Source organism: Belonocnema kinseyi, chromosome 6 (genome assembly GCF_010883055.1).
Source record: "Belonocnema kinseyi isolate 2016_QV_RU_SX_M_011 chromosome 6, B_treatae_v1, whole genome shotgun sequence".
NCBI lineage: Eukaryota > Metazoa > Arthropoda > Insecta > Hymenoptera > Cynipidae > Belonocnema > Belonocnema kinseyi.
In genome coordinates this window covers 100184734-100201286 of record NC_046662.1, presented here as the reverse complement: position 1 = coordinate 100201286, position 16553 = coordinate 100184734, and the positions used below count along the sequence as shown (strand labels likewise).

General features: G+C 34.4%; 1 protein-coding gene across 4 annotated transcripts in view; it reads right to left on the bottom strand.

Moving 5' to 3' along the window:
- LOC117174524 (fasciclin-2-like) overlaps positions 1–16553 on the bottom strand; it is a 163158-nt gene that overhangs the window by 28169 nt on the left and 118436 nt on the right. For 3 of the 4 annotated variants that reach the window (XM_033363721.1, XM_033363723.1, XM_033363724.1), the window contains exon 1: positions 415–512. The exons of the other annotated variant lie outside the window; for it this stretch is intronic. In XM_033363721.1, coding sequence (XP_033219612.1) covers positions 415–496 — 82 coding nt within the window. In that variant the 5' untranslated portion in view covers positions 497–512. Of the gene's footprint in view, positions 1–414; positions 513–16553 lie in introns of those variants that run through there. 4 annotated transcript variants of the gene reach the window in all.

Below are 16553 nucleotides of genomic sequence, written 5' to 3'. Positions count from 1 at the left end.
AAAATTAAAATTCGAAAATTTTTTCTAAAGCCTCCAGGGGACTTCGTTTTCGCACGAAAAAATTTTATGTGCCCTTATTGCATCCGGACCCACAATTTTTATTATAAAGGGCTTTAATTTACACACTGTTTAATTTTCAAAGGTTGTAACTAAAAACTGATCCACTAATTTGGACATTTAAGCTTTTCATTAATCTGTAATAAAGTGAAATCTCATGCATTCCCAACTTATCTCCTTCTCGATTAAATTAAAAGAAAAGAAATTTAAAAGTCGGAAACTATTCCAGGACAACAATAAAGCACAATTAACTGGAGACTGAGGAAGTTGGTTGACACTAAACTCGATTTCGAGCTACGGCATTGAGATTTATTCAGATCTAAGATGAAAAAAAAGGCAGAGCTTTAAATTTCTTACTCAGTTGCTGAGTGCGAGATGTTGGTACCCTGAGCACGTAAATGCAAAGAAAAGAGATGCAAACAGACGACTCGGCGTTCATGCTGCGATCATGTTGCACCACGGCGAAAGACGATTGGCGACTATGATAGCAAAAATGTGCGTCAGAGAATACTAACTTTGTGTCATGGCATGGGGCACCCGTAGTCCGGTCAACAACAGGAAGTCAGAATTAAACTAATTAACTGATGTGAGGCGAACGTGCAAAATTGCGAAATTACCCTAACTGTTTGTTGTAAACGTATAAAACCTCTCACGCTTGGCGTGCTTAGGTGCGATACTATTCATGTTTCGTATGCGTAACAATTAAAGGGCCTATAAAAAATCACCATTCTAGTTCCGCATATATCGTGAGAAGACTCACCCCGTGGTTTGTATGTCTTCAAATGGGAGGCTTAACGAAGCGTGAAAGTTCATGATAAACTGCTAACGAGTAAGTCGTCACACGAGACGAGTCATTCTTTATGGGAAAGACAAGATCTACGCTTATGACAATTCTGCTTTATTCAAGAGTTTTTTCAGAATTTTTATGGAAGTCTTCATACCGCTTGTTCTATCTTCAAACAGTGGGAAAACGATAACAATAACTCATACGACTAAAACTAATAGCGAAAGTAACCTTTTTTTATTTCTTCTAGTAAGATTTAACGACTAAAAATACAAAAGATGAAATTCTTGTGGAATTGATGGGAAAAACACACAAGATATAATCAAATGTTTGACGACAACACTTTTCACCTGAAACAGAAATCCCAGACGGAGATACAGAAATGATAAAAAAATACATTTAATAACATAATATAGACAATTTGGCGTTGTGCACACATATTAATCGAGTGTGGAGCACGAGAAACATGTTGAGAATGTATTCGTTCAAGCCAACAGAGCTTTAACAAAAGATAATTCATGGTTACCAAACAACAGTTTTTAGCGGTTTGACCTTTAATTTTAAAAAGTCTGTGTAAAAAGTCAGACCGTTGCGTGTATTTTTAACTAACAATAAAGCGAAAATTAAAACGACTTGAACTTTTCGATGCTAATATTTTACGAAATATTGGTTTGTTAATGAAGGATAGCGGCGTGATTTCATTAATTTCCTTGGTTTTAATGAATTTTCGTTTTCATAAAAAAGATTTTAATCAAATTTGTCTTGTTAGATCTTTAAAGCGGAAGGTTCCAAGTATTCAATATTTTTTTCTTAATGCAATTTAATACACTATCCAATGTAACAATCGGCTTTGTGCTCGTCTTGAATGCACTATTCAACTATTAGTCACTAAATTTACGTCTATCGGGTACAAACGTTTATTCAGTGGGCATGACGATATTACATGAAACGATCCGGGTTCGGTGGAAGGGCCGCAATTCGTAGACATGTTGTTTCCGGCTTGCCGCACCGAGCAAGGATGCGGAAAGCTGAGCGAGGAGGCTCTCTTCGAAATCTTCGAGGTGAAACTTTCCTAATTGGTGCGGAGTTCATTGAAGCGAAGGCTTGTGGGGTCTATTAGTTGACTTTGCTCGAACCACCTCATATTTACTGCAATTTCGATGAATTCTCTACGAACATTCCCCACTGCTAACTTCACCAATAGAACTGATTTCCTCTTCAATTCTTTAATGAGCTAATTTTGGCATTACCAAACAAATTTTATGCGTATTAAAAAAATTGTCAGTGATTAAAATTCCATTCACATTGCTCAATTGGAATTCTAAGATTTTTAAGCTTTAAATTTGAAACTAAAAAAATATTAATGTTTCAATAAATAATTGTTTCATTTTTCAACGATTTCAAGTTCTTATATTTCCACTTGAACTATTAGATAAAAATTTGTTTGTTTTTTTAATCATTTTAAATTATTAAATTTAACATGATTTAAACAATAAAAATATAAATGTGTAACAAAACATATTAAATGTAAAGCTCTAAAATTAATATTTTTTGAACGCTTAAAGCTTTCAATTAAAAAGTGATTATTTTTAAATGCCTTAAAATTGTTTAATTTTGTATACTTGAAATATAAAACTCTGAAATATTAAGGCATATTATATTTGATACTGTACGTTTCACAAATGAAAAAATTTTTTTTTAATGTTGTAAAAAATTTTTAAATTTTAATTTTTTAATTTTTAAATGCTCAATTGTGAAACGCTTTGAAACGCTTCGAAACACTTTATTTAAAATACCTAATATTAAGGCTTAAATTTGAAATGTAAAATTATTAGCACTAGCAATAAATTTGGAATAAGTACAAACACGATCTTTTCTACTAAACAATATATACGGATATATTATGTTTGATAATTTGAAAAAATTTACGTTCGAAAGCAACGTAATGTACAAGCAATCTGTAAAGGCCTACCCGTTTTGTACTTTCCAGGCTAATTTTCAAATCTAAAACGATGTGTACAACAAACTTGATCAAATTTGCCAAAATATTTTTAAATTTTCATGACATTTCCAGATTCCTTATTAGAGCAGTTTTACAAATTCCATACTTCCTAATTTTAAGTCAATGAGAGGTACGTCACTGAGCAAAATCATTCAAAATGTTCACTGATTAATCAGTGAAATTCCTTACTGAAAAAGCTATTCCCCAAATTTTCATAAGAAATTTCACTGATTAACCAGTGCATTTTTTACTGATCTCACTCAATGACGTACTTCTCACTGATTGAAATTTAGAGAATATCTTTTTCAGATTTGTTCTCTGGTTTCTATAATTATTTTATAATGTTTATTTTTATTTGAGCCTGCCTAACAAATTGAATAAAGTTTATTCAGAATTTTTAGGTAATAAAATAGGGTAGACAATTAGTTATAAAATGGCTTTGTAAATTAAATAATGGTTCATTTAGATTCGAGAGCTGTTTGCACCCCTATCCTTTCGACGAAAGCAATTTTTGGGAATTGAATCGTTTCCAGCACGCTTGCCGTGATTGCTCTCGAAAGTTCGAGGATTTTTATCACGAAGGAAGACCCTTGATGGCGGAAGAACTGTCCGCTGTCGAGTGAGGTATTATGAAGGGAGAGATTGAAAGAATCCAATAGATACTCATCTATGACTTCATATTATCTTTCAGTGCCAGCTTACCCCTCAGTTCATCATTGAGTGATGAAAAATTAATATATTCATTATTTTTTGCTTATTCACTGACTTGCATAATACATATCAAGAATCATTGAACTGGATTTGATTAGGATCGAATTCGAAAAGGGGCATTAAATTGTTGGGCCAATGACTGAAACACAGATTCGATCCAAGCCAGACGCGTGTCGAATGTCGAATCGAATTTCGGATCGAATCGGGACGCATTGAAAAATTTTATCTGCGTTCGGATCAAATGCCGAAAAATTGACATTCAAATGCGTGCTGGTTTGTAGGGAATCGAAAAAGTCGTTCTCAGCATAGCTTAGATCTGTTTCAAACATTTGTCATTTAAATGACTGAAGTTCATCAAAAGAAGAATTTTGAGACCAATTATTTTTGCACACCACTGTTTAGAGGTTATATATAATATATATGTTTAAGTTTGACATTAAAATAATCATATTCATCTGAGTAAAAAATACATGTTCATTGTATAGTATATAAAGGGAACAAATTTTGTAAAGAAAGCAATAAGGGATAAAATAGCTGCTTTGTGTTTCGCGATTGTAATCCACCAAATGTGGTTTCCCAGCGGATATGCATCGGCCCCCACAGACTCTAAGCTATTTTAGGGCTTTCTTCGCAGCGACTCAAGGAAAATTCGCAAATTCATCGGTTCCGCCGCACCCGCGGTGCGATACTCCTGTCAGAAGAAGGGCGATGTACACATCCACATAGACAAGTGATGTATAGACTATAGAGAGAAGATCTTTGCCAAGAAACACCATAATTGGCCCCGAGGTTCATCAGGGCCGTCTTTATGGAGTGGTCCTGGGGTAGCGCACTCCTAGGACACCTTATTTACGTTAGTAAGGGTTTGTTGACGCAGCCACCCTGGGGGCCATTCGATAGGCAGCCCTTGCATACATAAATTCAAACTTGTATTTCCCACCCTTCATGTTCTACAGCCTTCGCGCTCTTTTCCAGTCGCATCACCATCCAACCCCACCTGAACGTGCTCCACAGAACAATTTTTTCTAAGAACGAGACATGAAGTCCTCCAGAATATTTTTAGGCTTCTTTGCTGATAAATAAAATTTAAAGTCAGGCGATGAATTTTAATCGAAGGTAAAAAAAAGACGAGAGTATAACATTGAAAAACATTGTGTTCTTTTTCGCTGAAGGAAGAATAATTATAAACATGAAACCAATTCGAAATCTGTGGTCTAAAATTTAAACTCATTTCAGAAAAAGTATTGACTTTTTTTAGGGTGCAACTTTGTCATTCCATGTAAAATAAACTTACTTTTTGTCTTAAAACAAAACTGTGTTTCTGTGCTAAATAATAATCAATAATAATAATAAAGATCGTCAACTGGTGAGCAGAGCAGTTTTAGAGCCATATAGGATAGGGGGGGGGGGGGGGGGGGGGGGGGGGGGGGGCAGCGCCAACCAGTGGGGCAAAGGTCATTTTTCTTATATCATGGCTATTATTAAACAATTTTAGTTCTACTTTGCATTAAATAAATCTATTTTATTATACAGGTAGCGTTATTACTAAAATCTTGAAAATTGACGTTGTAAGAGAAAAATTATACAGAAAATAGTTTTTATCGTGAAAGAATGGATGTTTCGTTGACAGAAATATAAAGTTTTCAACTTCAATGACAATATTTACAGCATAAAAATGTGATATTTTGACAGATAAAAAAATATCGGCAATGTAGAACAGCTATTTATCTTGTGGGCTACATGGAAGAAACTATTAAAAATATGGACATAGGAAACACGAGACTAGGCATGCCATCCTAACTTGGGCGAGCGTGGTTGAATCCACGGGAGGGGGGAGAATTACATGAGTGGGGAGAGCCGCCATCTTACGATGTGCCATTTGATTATGTGCACGAGTATTTTTACCGATAAACTGTCAATGAAAATATAAACATGTGGGCGCTACCATGTTTGTCGCGGGACATCAAAAGGTGGCGGACCTCCCCCCTCACTGCATCACCCCCCGCAATGACATGCCTAGTCCCTTGTTTCCTATGTCCATGATTAAATATTATTCTCAATCCGGTTGGTATGCAGATTCCTTTTAATGGTACTGTAGGAACATTGCGTGAAATCCGTTTCTAGTAGAATGTCAATGAATAAGAGGTTATATTACAGCTTTGTCTATTTTTTTCAAAATAACTTATTCTTCTTGCTTGATATGTTTAAAGGTAATTTTCCCAGTACATAAAATACCATAGAAGCAAACCATCGTATTTTCCTGTCTTTAGATGTTTTTATTTTCATAAAAATCTGCGGTTGGCTTTGCCCTCAGGTGGAGGCAAAGTCGCCGAAATACAGCATGTTAGAAATACTTAAATTACCAAACCATTGTTTCTTTCACGTATTAAATACTTATAGAAATATGATAAACTATAATGTAGAACTCGAAATGAGAGAAAAATGGATCAATTACACATCTCGTTTACTTTAAAAAAATCACTGATTGTTAACTGGTTGGCGCTGCCCCCCCCCCCCTCGTACCCTATCAGGAAAATATATGTTGGTACCGTATAACATTCATATATCATATGAACAATTTTTTACCACTTTTTGAGCCTCCATTCTTTATGGACAACCGTGGACTTTTACGACCAGCCCCCCATCTCCTCTGTCCACATAGACTTATTTCATATTTTATGAATATGTACGCTGGAGCTTACATACATGGCGAGTTGAATGCTACCCGAATTGCACAACAGAAGGGGAGAAGCCATTATACAGGGGTATTTTCATATTTCGCGCTTTTAAAGTTGCATTCGGATCAGCCATTCGGCCAAGTCCGTACATCTTCGGATCAAGTTTATGATAGTTTCCATGGTTGCGTTCGAAACTTCAAACGGATACAAGTGTCAAAACAATATAGGTGATGTTATATAGTAATTACAAATAATAAAAGTGTTTAATTAATAATGAAGTGAGACATGTGAACTGAATCTGCCGATCCGAATGCAACTTTAAAGGCGCGAAATATGAAAATACCCCTGTATAATGGCTTCTCCCTTGCTGTTGTGAAATTCGTGTTTTCTTGAAAAAATAACCTTGATGGTACAAGGTTAGGAAGTTCAAATAAAAAGTAGTAAACTTTTTCTTAGTTTTTCATGTTTTTCTAAAAAGAAATCCGCACATTTAGGAGAATGCAAGTCCACGTCAACTTCGGCTAGACAATATGTCCCTAACACGTCCGCGTGGTATATGGATGGTCCCGTATTTAAAATTGTATAAGCTAAAACAGAAACTTCTATTTGACTGATTTTGCAGGAAAAATTCATGTTATGCACGGAAAAAGAGTTCCTTGTGAAACCAGTAAATTTCGCAATTTTTTGGTTGAACTAACATAATAGAATCAACAGAGTACAACGGAGAATTGACAACGTTTTTTGCAAATTCATGTTCTACAGACCGCGCATAGTTTACTTAATAAAAGAATTTTGTTTTCTCACAAATCTGAATACATAAACTGATTTAGTTGTTCTCTTAAAAAATAATTTGAAGACAGAAAAAACTGGTGGTTCACTGAAGTTGCGGCTCAAATAAAAGTTGGTATCATTTAGAACTTGAGCTCCAATATACCTGAATAGAGCAAAAGTAGTTCGTTTATATTAGAGCGCATTAACCATTGCAAACTAGGGATGATAAGTTAGGGATCGATTTACAATTATCGACCGACAAGTTGAGACGGAAAGTTACTTGCATATGAATATGCCTTTATATTGACAACTTTGCTACATAACCTGCAAATTATATTTATCAACTCATTATATCTATTATTATTATTGCGGAAATATTTTGGGATTTAATTAACTTCATTAAGTTACGTCCATCAGAATTCGATTACATTTGTGCTTTCAGGTAAAAATTATTTTATTAATTAAACAAAATGTCGAAGTGGGCAAAACAAAAAATAAGTTCTTTAGAAATAGGCTCAATTACAATTGAGATCCTTTAGAACCTCAAATGTGGTATCATTTAGAGCTCATTGATCGTTTTGGGTTCCTTTTCAGCAAGTGAGGTTCATTTTTGTTGCAGCTCCTTTGGAACCAAAAACGGGTTCCAATGGAAACTTCAGTTTTCTGTGAAAGATCCATATGAAGCATAGTCTATAGATGGGGCCACCTTGAAAAAAAGTTCTTTGGTTTTCATGGCATTCACGTATTTTGTCGTATAGACTCACACTCAAGAAAGTGTAAAAGGAATTACGGATGTGGTGTGTGAGTACCACCCACGCACAGGTAGACTATTTTGCTTGAAATACGTGCCCAGCTTGCTTAACAAGGATATAACTCCGGTTAGAATAAATTTATACTTAATTTTAAACATAGGTTTTCCAAAAAAAAAAAAACAGAAGTAAATTTTTGTTGCGGGTAATTCTCAAGTAGCTAAATTAGAATTTTTTCGCATCGAAACAAAACAAGATTTAATAGAGTTTGACATCGTGACAATTCCCAATGTAGTGGGTAAATCTTAACACGTGAAGTTAATTTGTGTTGAAGGTAAATATTACTCTTGAATCGCTGTCAATTTTACATCTGGTTTTATTGCAATAAATTTTCCAAGCTTTGGAATTAAATAAATAAAATAAAAATTTTTACTGAAATAAAACAGAGTAAGGTGGCCCGCGCTTTAATATGGGATTTGAATATCACTGTCTCAAATTCTATTGCACAAACTAAGTACGATTCTCATAAATCACTCAAGAGGGTTAAAAAAGTAGACATTATAACAACAATTTTTAGATGTTTTTTTTTTTGAAACTCATAAAGGGCTAAAATGAATAAATACATTATTGCCGTTGTTTAATTCCTATTTTTATTGCATTTTAAATATTTCTAATCGAAGCAGTGCCAACCAAGTGCTCTTACCCAATCAAGGTAAATAATCCAATGTCGCCTCTTGCCTTTAACAAGTTTTTATCTTCGCCCCATGCAACATTTGATATGTCCAAACATTGTCTTTCACTAAAACTGCGACCCGGTATACTAAACCGAAAGCCTAAAAAGTAAGAGCTTGAAGGAAGGAGGAAGCCGAGTAAACTTGGCGACATGTCACTCGATCTGGAAGAACTCGATCTACGAGGGTTGAGCTGGGTAGCGAGAATAGGGGGAGGAAAGATGGGGTGGGGAGGGCTAAGTGAGGATTTGATCAAATTCCAATATCGAATTGGCTAGATAGGCCGGGAAGAGGGAGGATAGCACAGCAAATGAAGGTAGTGCCTGGAATTTTTGATATTTATGAAACTTTCTCCATTACGTGTATCTCAGACAGTCCAATAATTGAATGCTTCGCGGTCTAAACCTGTTAACTTACATTTTTTTAAATTGATTTTTTTGTTTTTTCTGGAACATTTTTTATATGCAGTTAATATACAGAGTAGCCAGAAGATTGAAGTCTCCAATTTCCCTTACAGGAAAGTATTAAAAAAGCGAATAAGGTTTAAATAATGTGCCAAGCAAAATAGTGGAAAAAGCCAGAAGAACGCGCTTTACATTGCAGTAAGGATTAATTAAGTAACGGACATATATTCAAACTGTCAGTAAATAAATAACTACCAATAAAAAACTAAGAATGGAATTCTATTTTTAAAGAATGTACATTAAAAAAACATTGATATTGATATTAGCAAGTGCTTCCAAAATAATATTAGAACATATCAATTTCTATTTTCCCTGACAGCTACTTCATTTCTCTGACATTTCCCCGACTTCCGTGAGAAATTTTTTTTCTCTGACATTTCCTTGACTTCCCTGACATATATGGCCACCCTGATATCCCGCAAGCGGAACGGCGAAATTCCTTTTAGTTTTTTTAAAATAGATTTTCGAAACTCGTGTTTTCGTATCTAGAGCATAGGTCCGCGGTCTAAAACTGTTAACTGCTTATGGCGTCTTATGGTAAATCCGTGCTTTTTCTCACAACGGCTCGGTTTGCTTCCAGAATAGGCCAGTGAGACACATGTCAGTGTATGTCTAGTTAAGTGTATATGTGCGTCGAAAATTGGTTGCGACTACTTTCAAGTCATCTTCGATGTTGTCGTCTACAGATCGCTGTAAAGACGAATGTGAGCGACGCGGCTCGATTACTAAACTCAAAAAATTTTTGCAATAAATTATTTTTAATTTTTTCAAGCACACCTATTTTCGGCTTGCAATTACAAACATTTTGACATCTAAAACATACCCGCAGCTTGAGAAACAACGCAGAATCATACGAGCCCGGGAAAAACAATAGAAAACCAACGGCAGAACACTGCAGATAACAGGTTTAGACCGTTCGACCCTTTGCAGATAATATATGAATAGCTTTCAATTATCATATAAAGTTCAATTTTAATTAAAATGTTATAAAACTAAAGTGTATTTTTTCTCTAGTAAATGAACCAAGATCATTTTACAGGTTGAAAAAAATATTGAAAATTGCAAAAATAACAATGATTTTCCTTCGCCGTGTAAAATTTATGAAATGTCAGTTAACAGGTTTTGACCGCGTACCCTTCATTACACTTAGACTATAAGTCCAGATTTAATCTACCAAGCTCATAACCTCGAAATTACAAACACAGATGTTTATGTCTACGGATAATGAAAGACGCTCCTGGGCTCTAGCGTTGATAACAATTTATCACGAATTGAGATATAACTTATTTCCACTTCGGGTTTGCAGATTATAATTGATGTGCTACCAAGGCTTTCGTTGAGCAAGCATTCGGGGAAAAGGCAAAGTTCGAACATAGAAATTAATCAACGGAAATCAAGATTAATGTGCTGACGAATAAGGCAATTTAAAGTTTAATATTTAACAAACAAAAATACTTTATGAGAAATTTCGGTTTTAAATAAAAGGCATACGTACATATCTTTCAATTCAGAAAGTTTTGAACTACGAAAAATAGTAGACAACTTTCTTTAATAATTTCTTTTTTAAAAACGTACCAAATTCAAGCATTTAATACTATATAAAATATCAGTCAATAAAACTGTATTTATCTAAATGTAAAATCAAGATTTGAATTCAGTTCTACCCTTACTTTTCCTTGCTCGTTCCCTTTAAAAACTATTCTTTTCCCTGGGACGGAAGCAGAAAACCTATTATTTCAATATTGAATATATATTAAACCAGGAAATGTCGGACCATCTTTTTTGATACATTTGCGATAGAAAAACCCAAGGGAAAGTTGAGGATTCACTCAGTAATACTGTTTTGGCAGAGAATGACTTTCCCGAGATCGTAGGACATGAAGCATTTCAAAAAAATGAAAGACAGCGAATCTCCCAACGACATGGAATACAAATAGTTCATCGCAGGAAGGGTCTAACTCTAGAGGGATCGGGATGCAGGGAAAGGAAAAACCCGGGACAATTCGATCGAATCTCGATATCGAGTTATCGGAAGAGAGCGAAGAGGGTTAAAGTTGGAAAACGTTGAACGCATCGAAAACTTTCTCGATATTGGGTAACTACGTCATTTTGAGATCGAGAGGCAGAAGCGATAAGCTGTCGCGATTTAAATAACAAATTGACGTGATATTTTCGTGTCTTCATAGATGTACTAACGTCTAAGAATATTGAAGATCATAAACCTATAGCTATATAGGTTTATGATCTTCAGATCACTGGGGAATAATAATTTTAGACTAGAACTTTCCATTGAATGTATTAAAAGTTTATTTCCGAGGTACAAGATATTGTTCCAGTATATCTTATCTCATATTGTTGTTTTAAAATGCTGGTATTGTAATATTTCCATAAATCTATTGTAATACTACCACACATGTGATATAATAGGTGACAGAACATTTTTTATTTAAAATAAAATTGAATAACAACACGTATTTTCCCAGCTTTATAAAAAATTTGGTTGGCAAAGTTATAATTCAACTCCCAAAGCGAATGACGAAGATTAATATAAAAAAAGTTGTCGAAATTTTTCTTAAGTGTGACATTAATTAAACTAATACAGGTCGAGAATTTCAATATTGAAAAGTAAAAGTTATAATATCTCAAAACATATATCCTCAGGTTTTGATCAAATTTATATTGAAAAAAGCTTAAAGTTTCTATTTTCTACATTTGTTATTTTGTTTTCTATAGAAAACTTTAGAAAATGTATTCAACTACAAAAACTGTACAGGTTAATTTACAAATTTAAAAAAATTCGGGTTTTCCACTTTTTATGTATAATAGGCACTGTCACCTCCTTTTATTTACAGCTGTCAAAAAATATTGATTTTTTTTTGTAAGAAAAAGATATACCAGGTGGTGCGAAGTCATCCGGTAACCAAAACTAGGTATTAAGCGACTCCTGAAACTTCGCCTAACAATGCAATTTCCGTTCTCTGCCAATGGGACGTGAACGTGATCAGGTATAACCGGAAGTGCGGTTCACCAGGCGGGCGGGTTTGAAATTGCATTCCTCGAGGAAACAATAAATTGAAATACATGGAATATCAGAGACAAAGGGTGAAATAGAGGATTGGCATTGGTAATTCTCTGTCGCCGCCAGTCTTCGTTTCAATTCTTCGAACGTATACAAGCTCACAGACTCAAATACGTGGTTTATTTAAACACTGATCTCGAGCACGTCCTATGCCTTCCCTCTTGTATAAATGACATTTTCACTTCTGTTTATTTGCACTGCTATCCAAACCAGCTCTGGATTTTGTCGCGCGTCGGCGACGGCCTCCACATTCTTTCTCTATATGGTCGTTGCTCTAAGATACACAGAACCTTTATTGGACCTTTAATTAGAGCGACTTATCTCGCCGCTCTGTGCTATAGAAGGCACCGACAATCTCTGCTAAGGGGCTTCGATAGAATGAAGGATATGTAATTGGGATTATCGAATTTCCGTTAGTAGTTTTTGTTTTTCAATTTGAAATTTATTGTTAACTACAAAAGAAAATATCTACAATTATAAGAGTAAAATTAACGCAATTGACATGAGATTCATGCGCATAATATGCGGGAAAACCCTGATGGACAAAGTAAGTAACGAGATCATTCTAAAAGAATGTGGCGAAGAAAAGACGCTAGTAGACACATGGGAAAGAAATCGGTTAAGATGGTTCGGACATGTTGAGAGAATGTCAAATGAACGACTAACGAAACAAGTGTATCAAGGTAAAGTAAATGGCAGCGTGCCCAGAAGTAGACCGCGGAAAGAATGGTTAGAATGTGTGAATGAGACCCTAGTTTGAAGAGACACAAGAAGTTACAGAAACACGAGAGCCTGCATGAAAAAATGCATGGACATAAAAGAAGCTAGAGAAGTATGCCAGGACAGGAAGGTACGGCGGCAAATAGTTAATAAAAAGAGTGTCAGTAGAGTCGGTGACGCCTGAAATAAAAGACCTTGGCTACTAATGGAACCAAGTGGGGAACCTTACATAACGACTTCGTGAGGTTCTTCGCTTGGGGTGATTGCTAGAGAGATTGATCAGCAACCTGGGTCGGAGCAGTGCTGCGGAACGAACGTGTTATTTACTTAAATAGCACGAGAATTCTGGATCAATCTGAAAAATCTCTATCCCTTCCACACACTACTCCTTTCCCCTACTGAGTGAGTCACGCCTACCCCGAAAAGGAAATAGCTTAATGAAGTAATAATAAAAAAAAAGTAATTATTCAGGGGTGGACATTCCAATTTCAGAAAAATGCATGCTATTTTCTCAGTGTTAGAAGCGACGTGGGAAGTTTTATGATAAAAAAAAGAGGAAAGAGCGTACGGCGGTAGAGAGGTCGTATAAAATATGATCTCATTCATACCCATATAGTTTTGATGCTTGAAACATACATAATACGCTCCACTTCGTCGTATCGCCTGCTGATGCTATTCTTTGGACGGAATTTGAATTTAGTTGTAGTGATGAGATATCGAAAAAAATGTATCGATATTTTAAATATCGATATAGCGGAAACAACATATCGAAATAATCAATATATCGGATAAGGAACATCGCTTTTTTCAATATTTTTTATTTTAAATAAATAAATAATTGTGATGATTATAAAAATATTTAAATTTCGATTAAAGGAACAAGATAGTAAACTAGAATTATTTATTTACGTTCATTATTTTCCTCCAAACTCCAACAAATAGTATGTTTGTAGAAAAAAATATCTATTCTCAAGAGCTTCTGGAACTTCATTCAACACATTTAATTGTATAGTTTATTTCTTTTTCTGTAGATTTTATTAGATTTTATTAGCATTTCCGTAGCTCAGTGGAGTAACCTCAGAGGTACCTGGCGGCATAAAAGGGATAATTCACATATCGAGCCTCCTTTTACTCTCATATTAATTCAAGAGTAACTTCGTTAATTTATCAGAATCATCTCATAGAAGAAACTCGTAAATTATCGAATGTATTTAAAGTTTTTTCTCATTTTTTTATAATAAGCAAAACTACTTTTATTTAAAAAAAATATATTTAAAAAAGCTTTTTTTCTTCTTATCTTTCTAAGCAAAAATGGATACGAAAAAATTGTCCATGATCGTGCGATTTGAAACGAAAAGGAATATAATATTACTATTATTTCCATACAGTCTGGGATCCGAAGAGGAGAGTGAGCATCCATTTTAGGTCTTGATGATTTCATGATTGATTCTTGTCCAGAATGTTCTACTGATTCCGAATATATCGGGTGCACATAGAGAATTCCGAGTCGTTTTGTTTTTATTTGACATTCTATGTGTTTAGATAAAAAATGTCATATCTCTGAAAATTATTAAAGTTTTGAAAATATTTTTCCATATTCATTTAAAGAAGTGTGATATGCACAAATTTTGTTCATAGTGTATGTTCATTTAATTGATAGTTTTCGAGAAAAACAATAAAATAGCTTTTTAATGAAAAGCCATTTTTACGGTACATTTTTTATTATTTCACAATTTTTTTCTGGAATCATATAGAACTAGCTGAGACAAAGACAATTTGTTTTGAAATTTTTTTAATTAGATTATTAGTTTAGAAAATTCTATTAAGTAGGATGTTTGCGCGTGTGCGCTTTTGTGTGAGGTTGCGGTTCAGATTGAAAACCTACAGCTTCCGAGACCCCCCTCGCTGCCTGTCCCATCAAAGCTCTTACTAACATTCGTACACACAGACGTGAAAACTTTGTATTTATTTAGAAATTTGTCAAAACTAAACTAATAACTTAATTGAAAAAATTTCAAAAGCAACTGTATTTTCTTAGTTCCGTATGAATCCAGAAAAAAATATTAAATGATAAAAAATGTACTGTAGAAATCGTTTTTTATTAAAACGCTATTTATTGTTTTTTTCGAAAACAATCAATTAAATCAACATACACTATTAACAAAATTTGTGCATATTACACTTCTATAAATGAATATGGAAAAATATTTTCAAAACTTTAATAATTTTCATAGATATGACATTTAACACATAAAATTTAAACACATAAAATGTCAAATAACAACAAAACGACCCGGAATTCGCTATGTGCACCCGATATATTCGGTATCAGGAGAACATTCTGCACAAGAATCAATCATCAAATCATCAGGATCTAAAATGGATGCTCAAGTGCTCTTGGATCCCAGACTAATACAGTCGTGCACCATTGAATGGACACGCCAACGTACCAATATGTCACAGTGTAAAAACTCTAGAACACCGAGATGGCAATCAAATACACTATTTTCTCTCAGAACCTCGATAGAAGAATACAAAATTTCGAGCTTCCATAAAATATAAGAAAGGTCACCCCCTTTTGACCGCTGTGTGCACCTAAGGTTCCCGCAATGGCTAATTTTGATCATTAATATTAAAAAAAAAACTAAAATGATATTTAGATACTTTTGAAGGGCTAATAGACGACCATTTCCTCAGAGAATTCAAAAAAGTGAAAGGTGCATTTCGAACATTTTGAAGGCGCCAATCATTCAAATATCGATATCCCATCACTCTTCAGTTGTTATTCTGCCTTAGTACATTACAGAGCAAGTTTAAAACTGTCCATAATTTCTTTATTTAAAGCACCAACTTCTCGTGCATTTCCTAATGAAAAAGTGAGGGATAACATTGCAAACTAAAAGATTTTACCACTTTCTACTATTACGGAATTTTCCGTAGTAGAACATTTAAAAATATAAAAAATATTTAAGCTTTTAAATTTCATGTGCTAAAATTTGTGCAGGCGAAAAAAATGGATTATTAAAATGGAAAATGGTTAATTTAAAATGTCATGATTTCAACTGATATCAAATTAATTAAAATGTGGCACTTTTGATATCTCGGGACATACTGAGTACAAAGGTTTTAAATTTTCTACTAAATGTTCCAAAAATGTCCCGGTCTTAAAATAAGTTCACTCTCATTTCACCGTTTGCCTTATATTTAAAAATGCTTTATTTTTCCATTCAAGTGTCCGCCCTCTACGTAATTTGCAGCATTTGCTAAATCCTCAAGTTGCTACAATTTAACTGCCATTTTCGGTCATAATTGGCAATGACACGTCAGTGACTGCTGCGGTACGTCGCTATCCACTAAAAAGGATCCAGAGGGGTCGCAAAATTAGGTGAAATTGTATACAGGGTAGTCCACTTTCCGAGGCATCAATTATTCAGCGCGGATGTGTTTCAGTGTGAGCAGCGCCCTTAACACGACACCCTTGACATTACTCAGGGAGTACTATACCCCTTACCTCTCTTTTACTTGTGCATTTACATGCATACCTACATACATGTGCTTACACAGCATTACTAACTCCTTCCGCAGCTCATTACTGACAAGACGTTGCACAGTGGGGTGAAATCGGAAAACGAGGTTCAAAATGACATTTAGAACTTAATTATGCACCGATTTTAGAATTTCTTTTTTTGAAAAATTCAGAACTACATTTTTCAGAAAATGGTAAGAGTAGATTTTTTATTTTTTTGTTTATTTAATTTTTATTTTAATGCAAACATCGAAAAAAATGTCGATTTTTCTAATTTCATT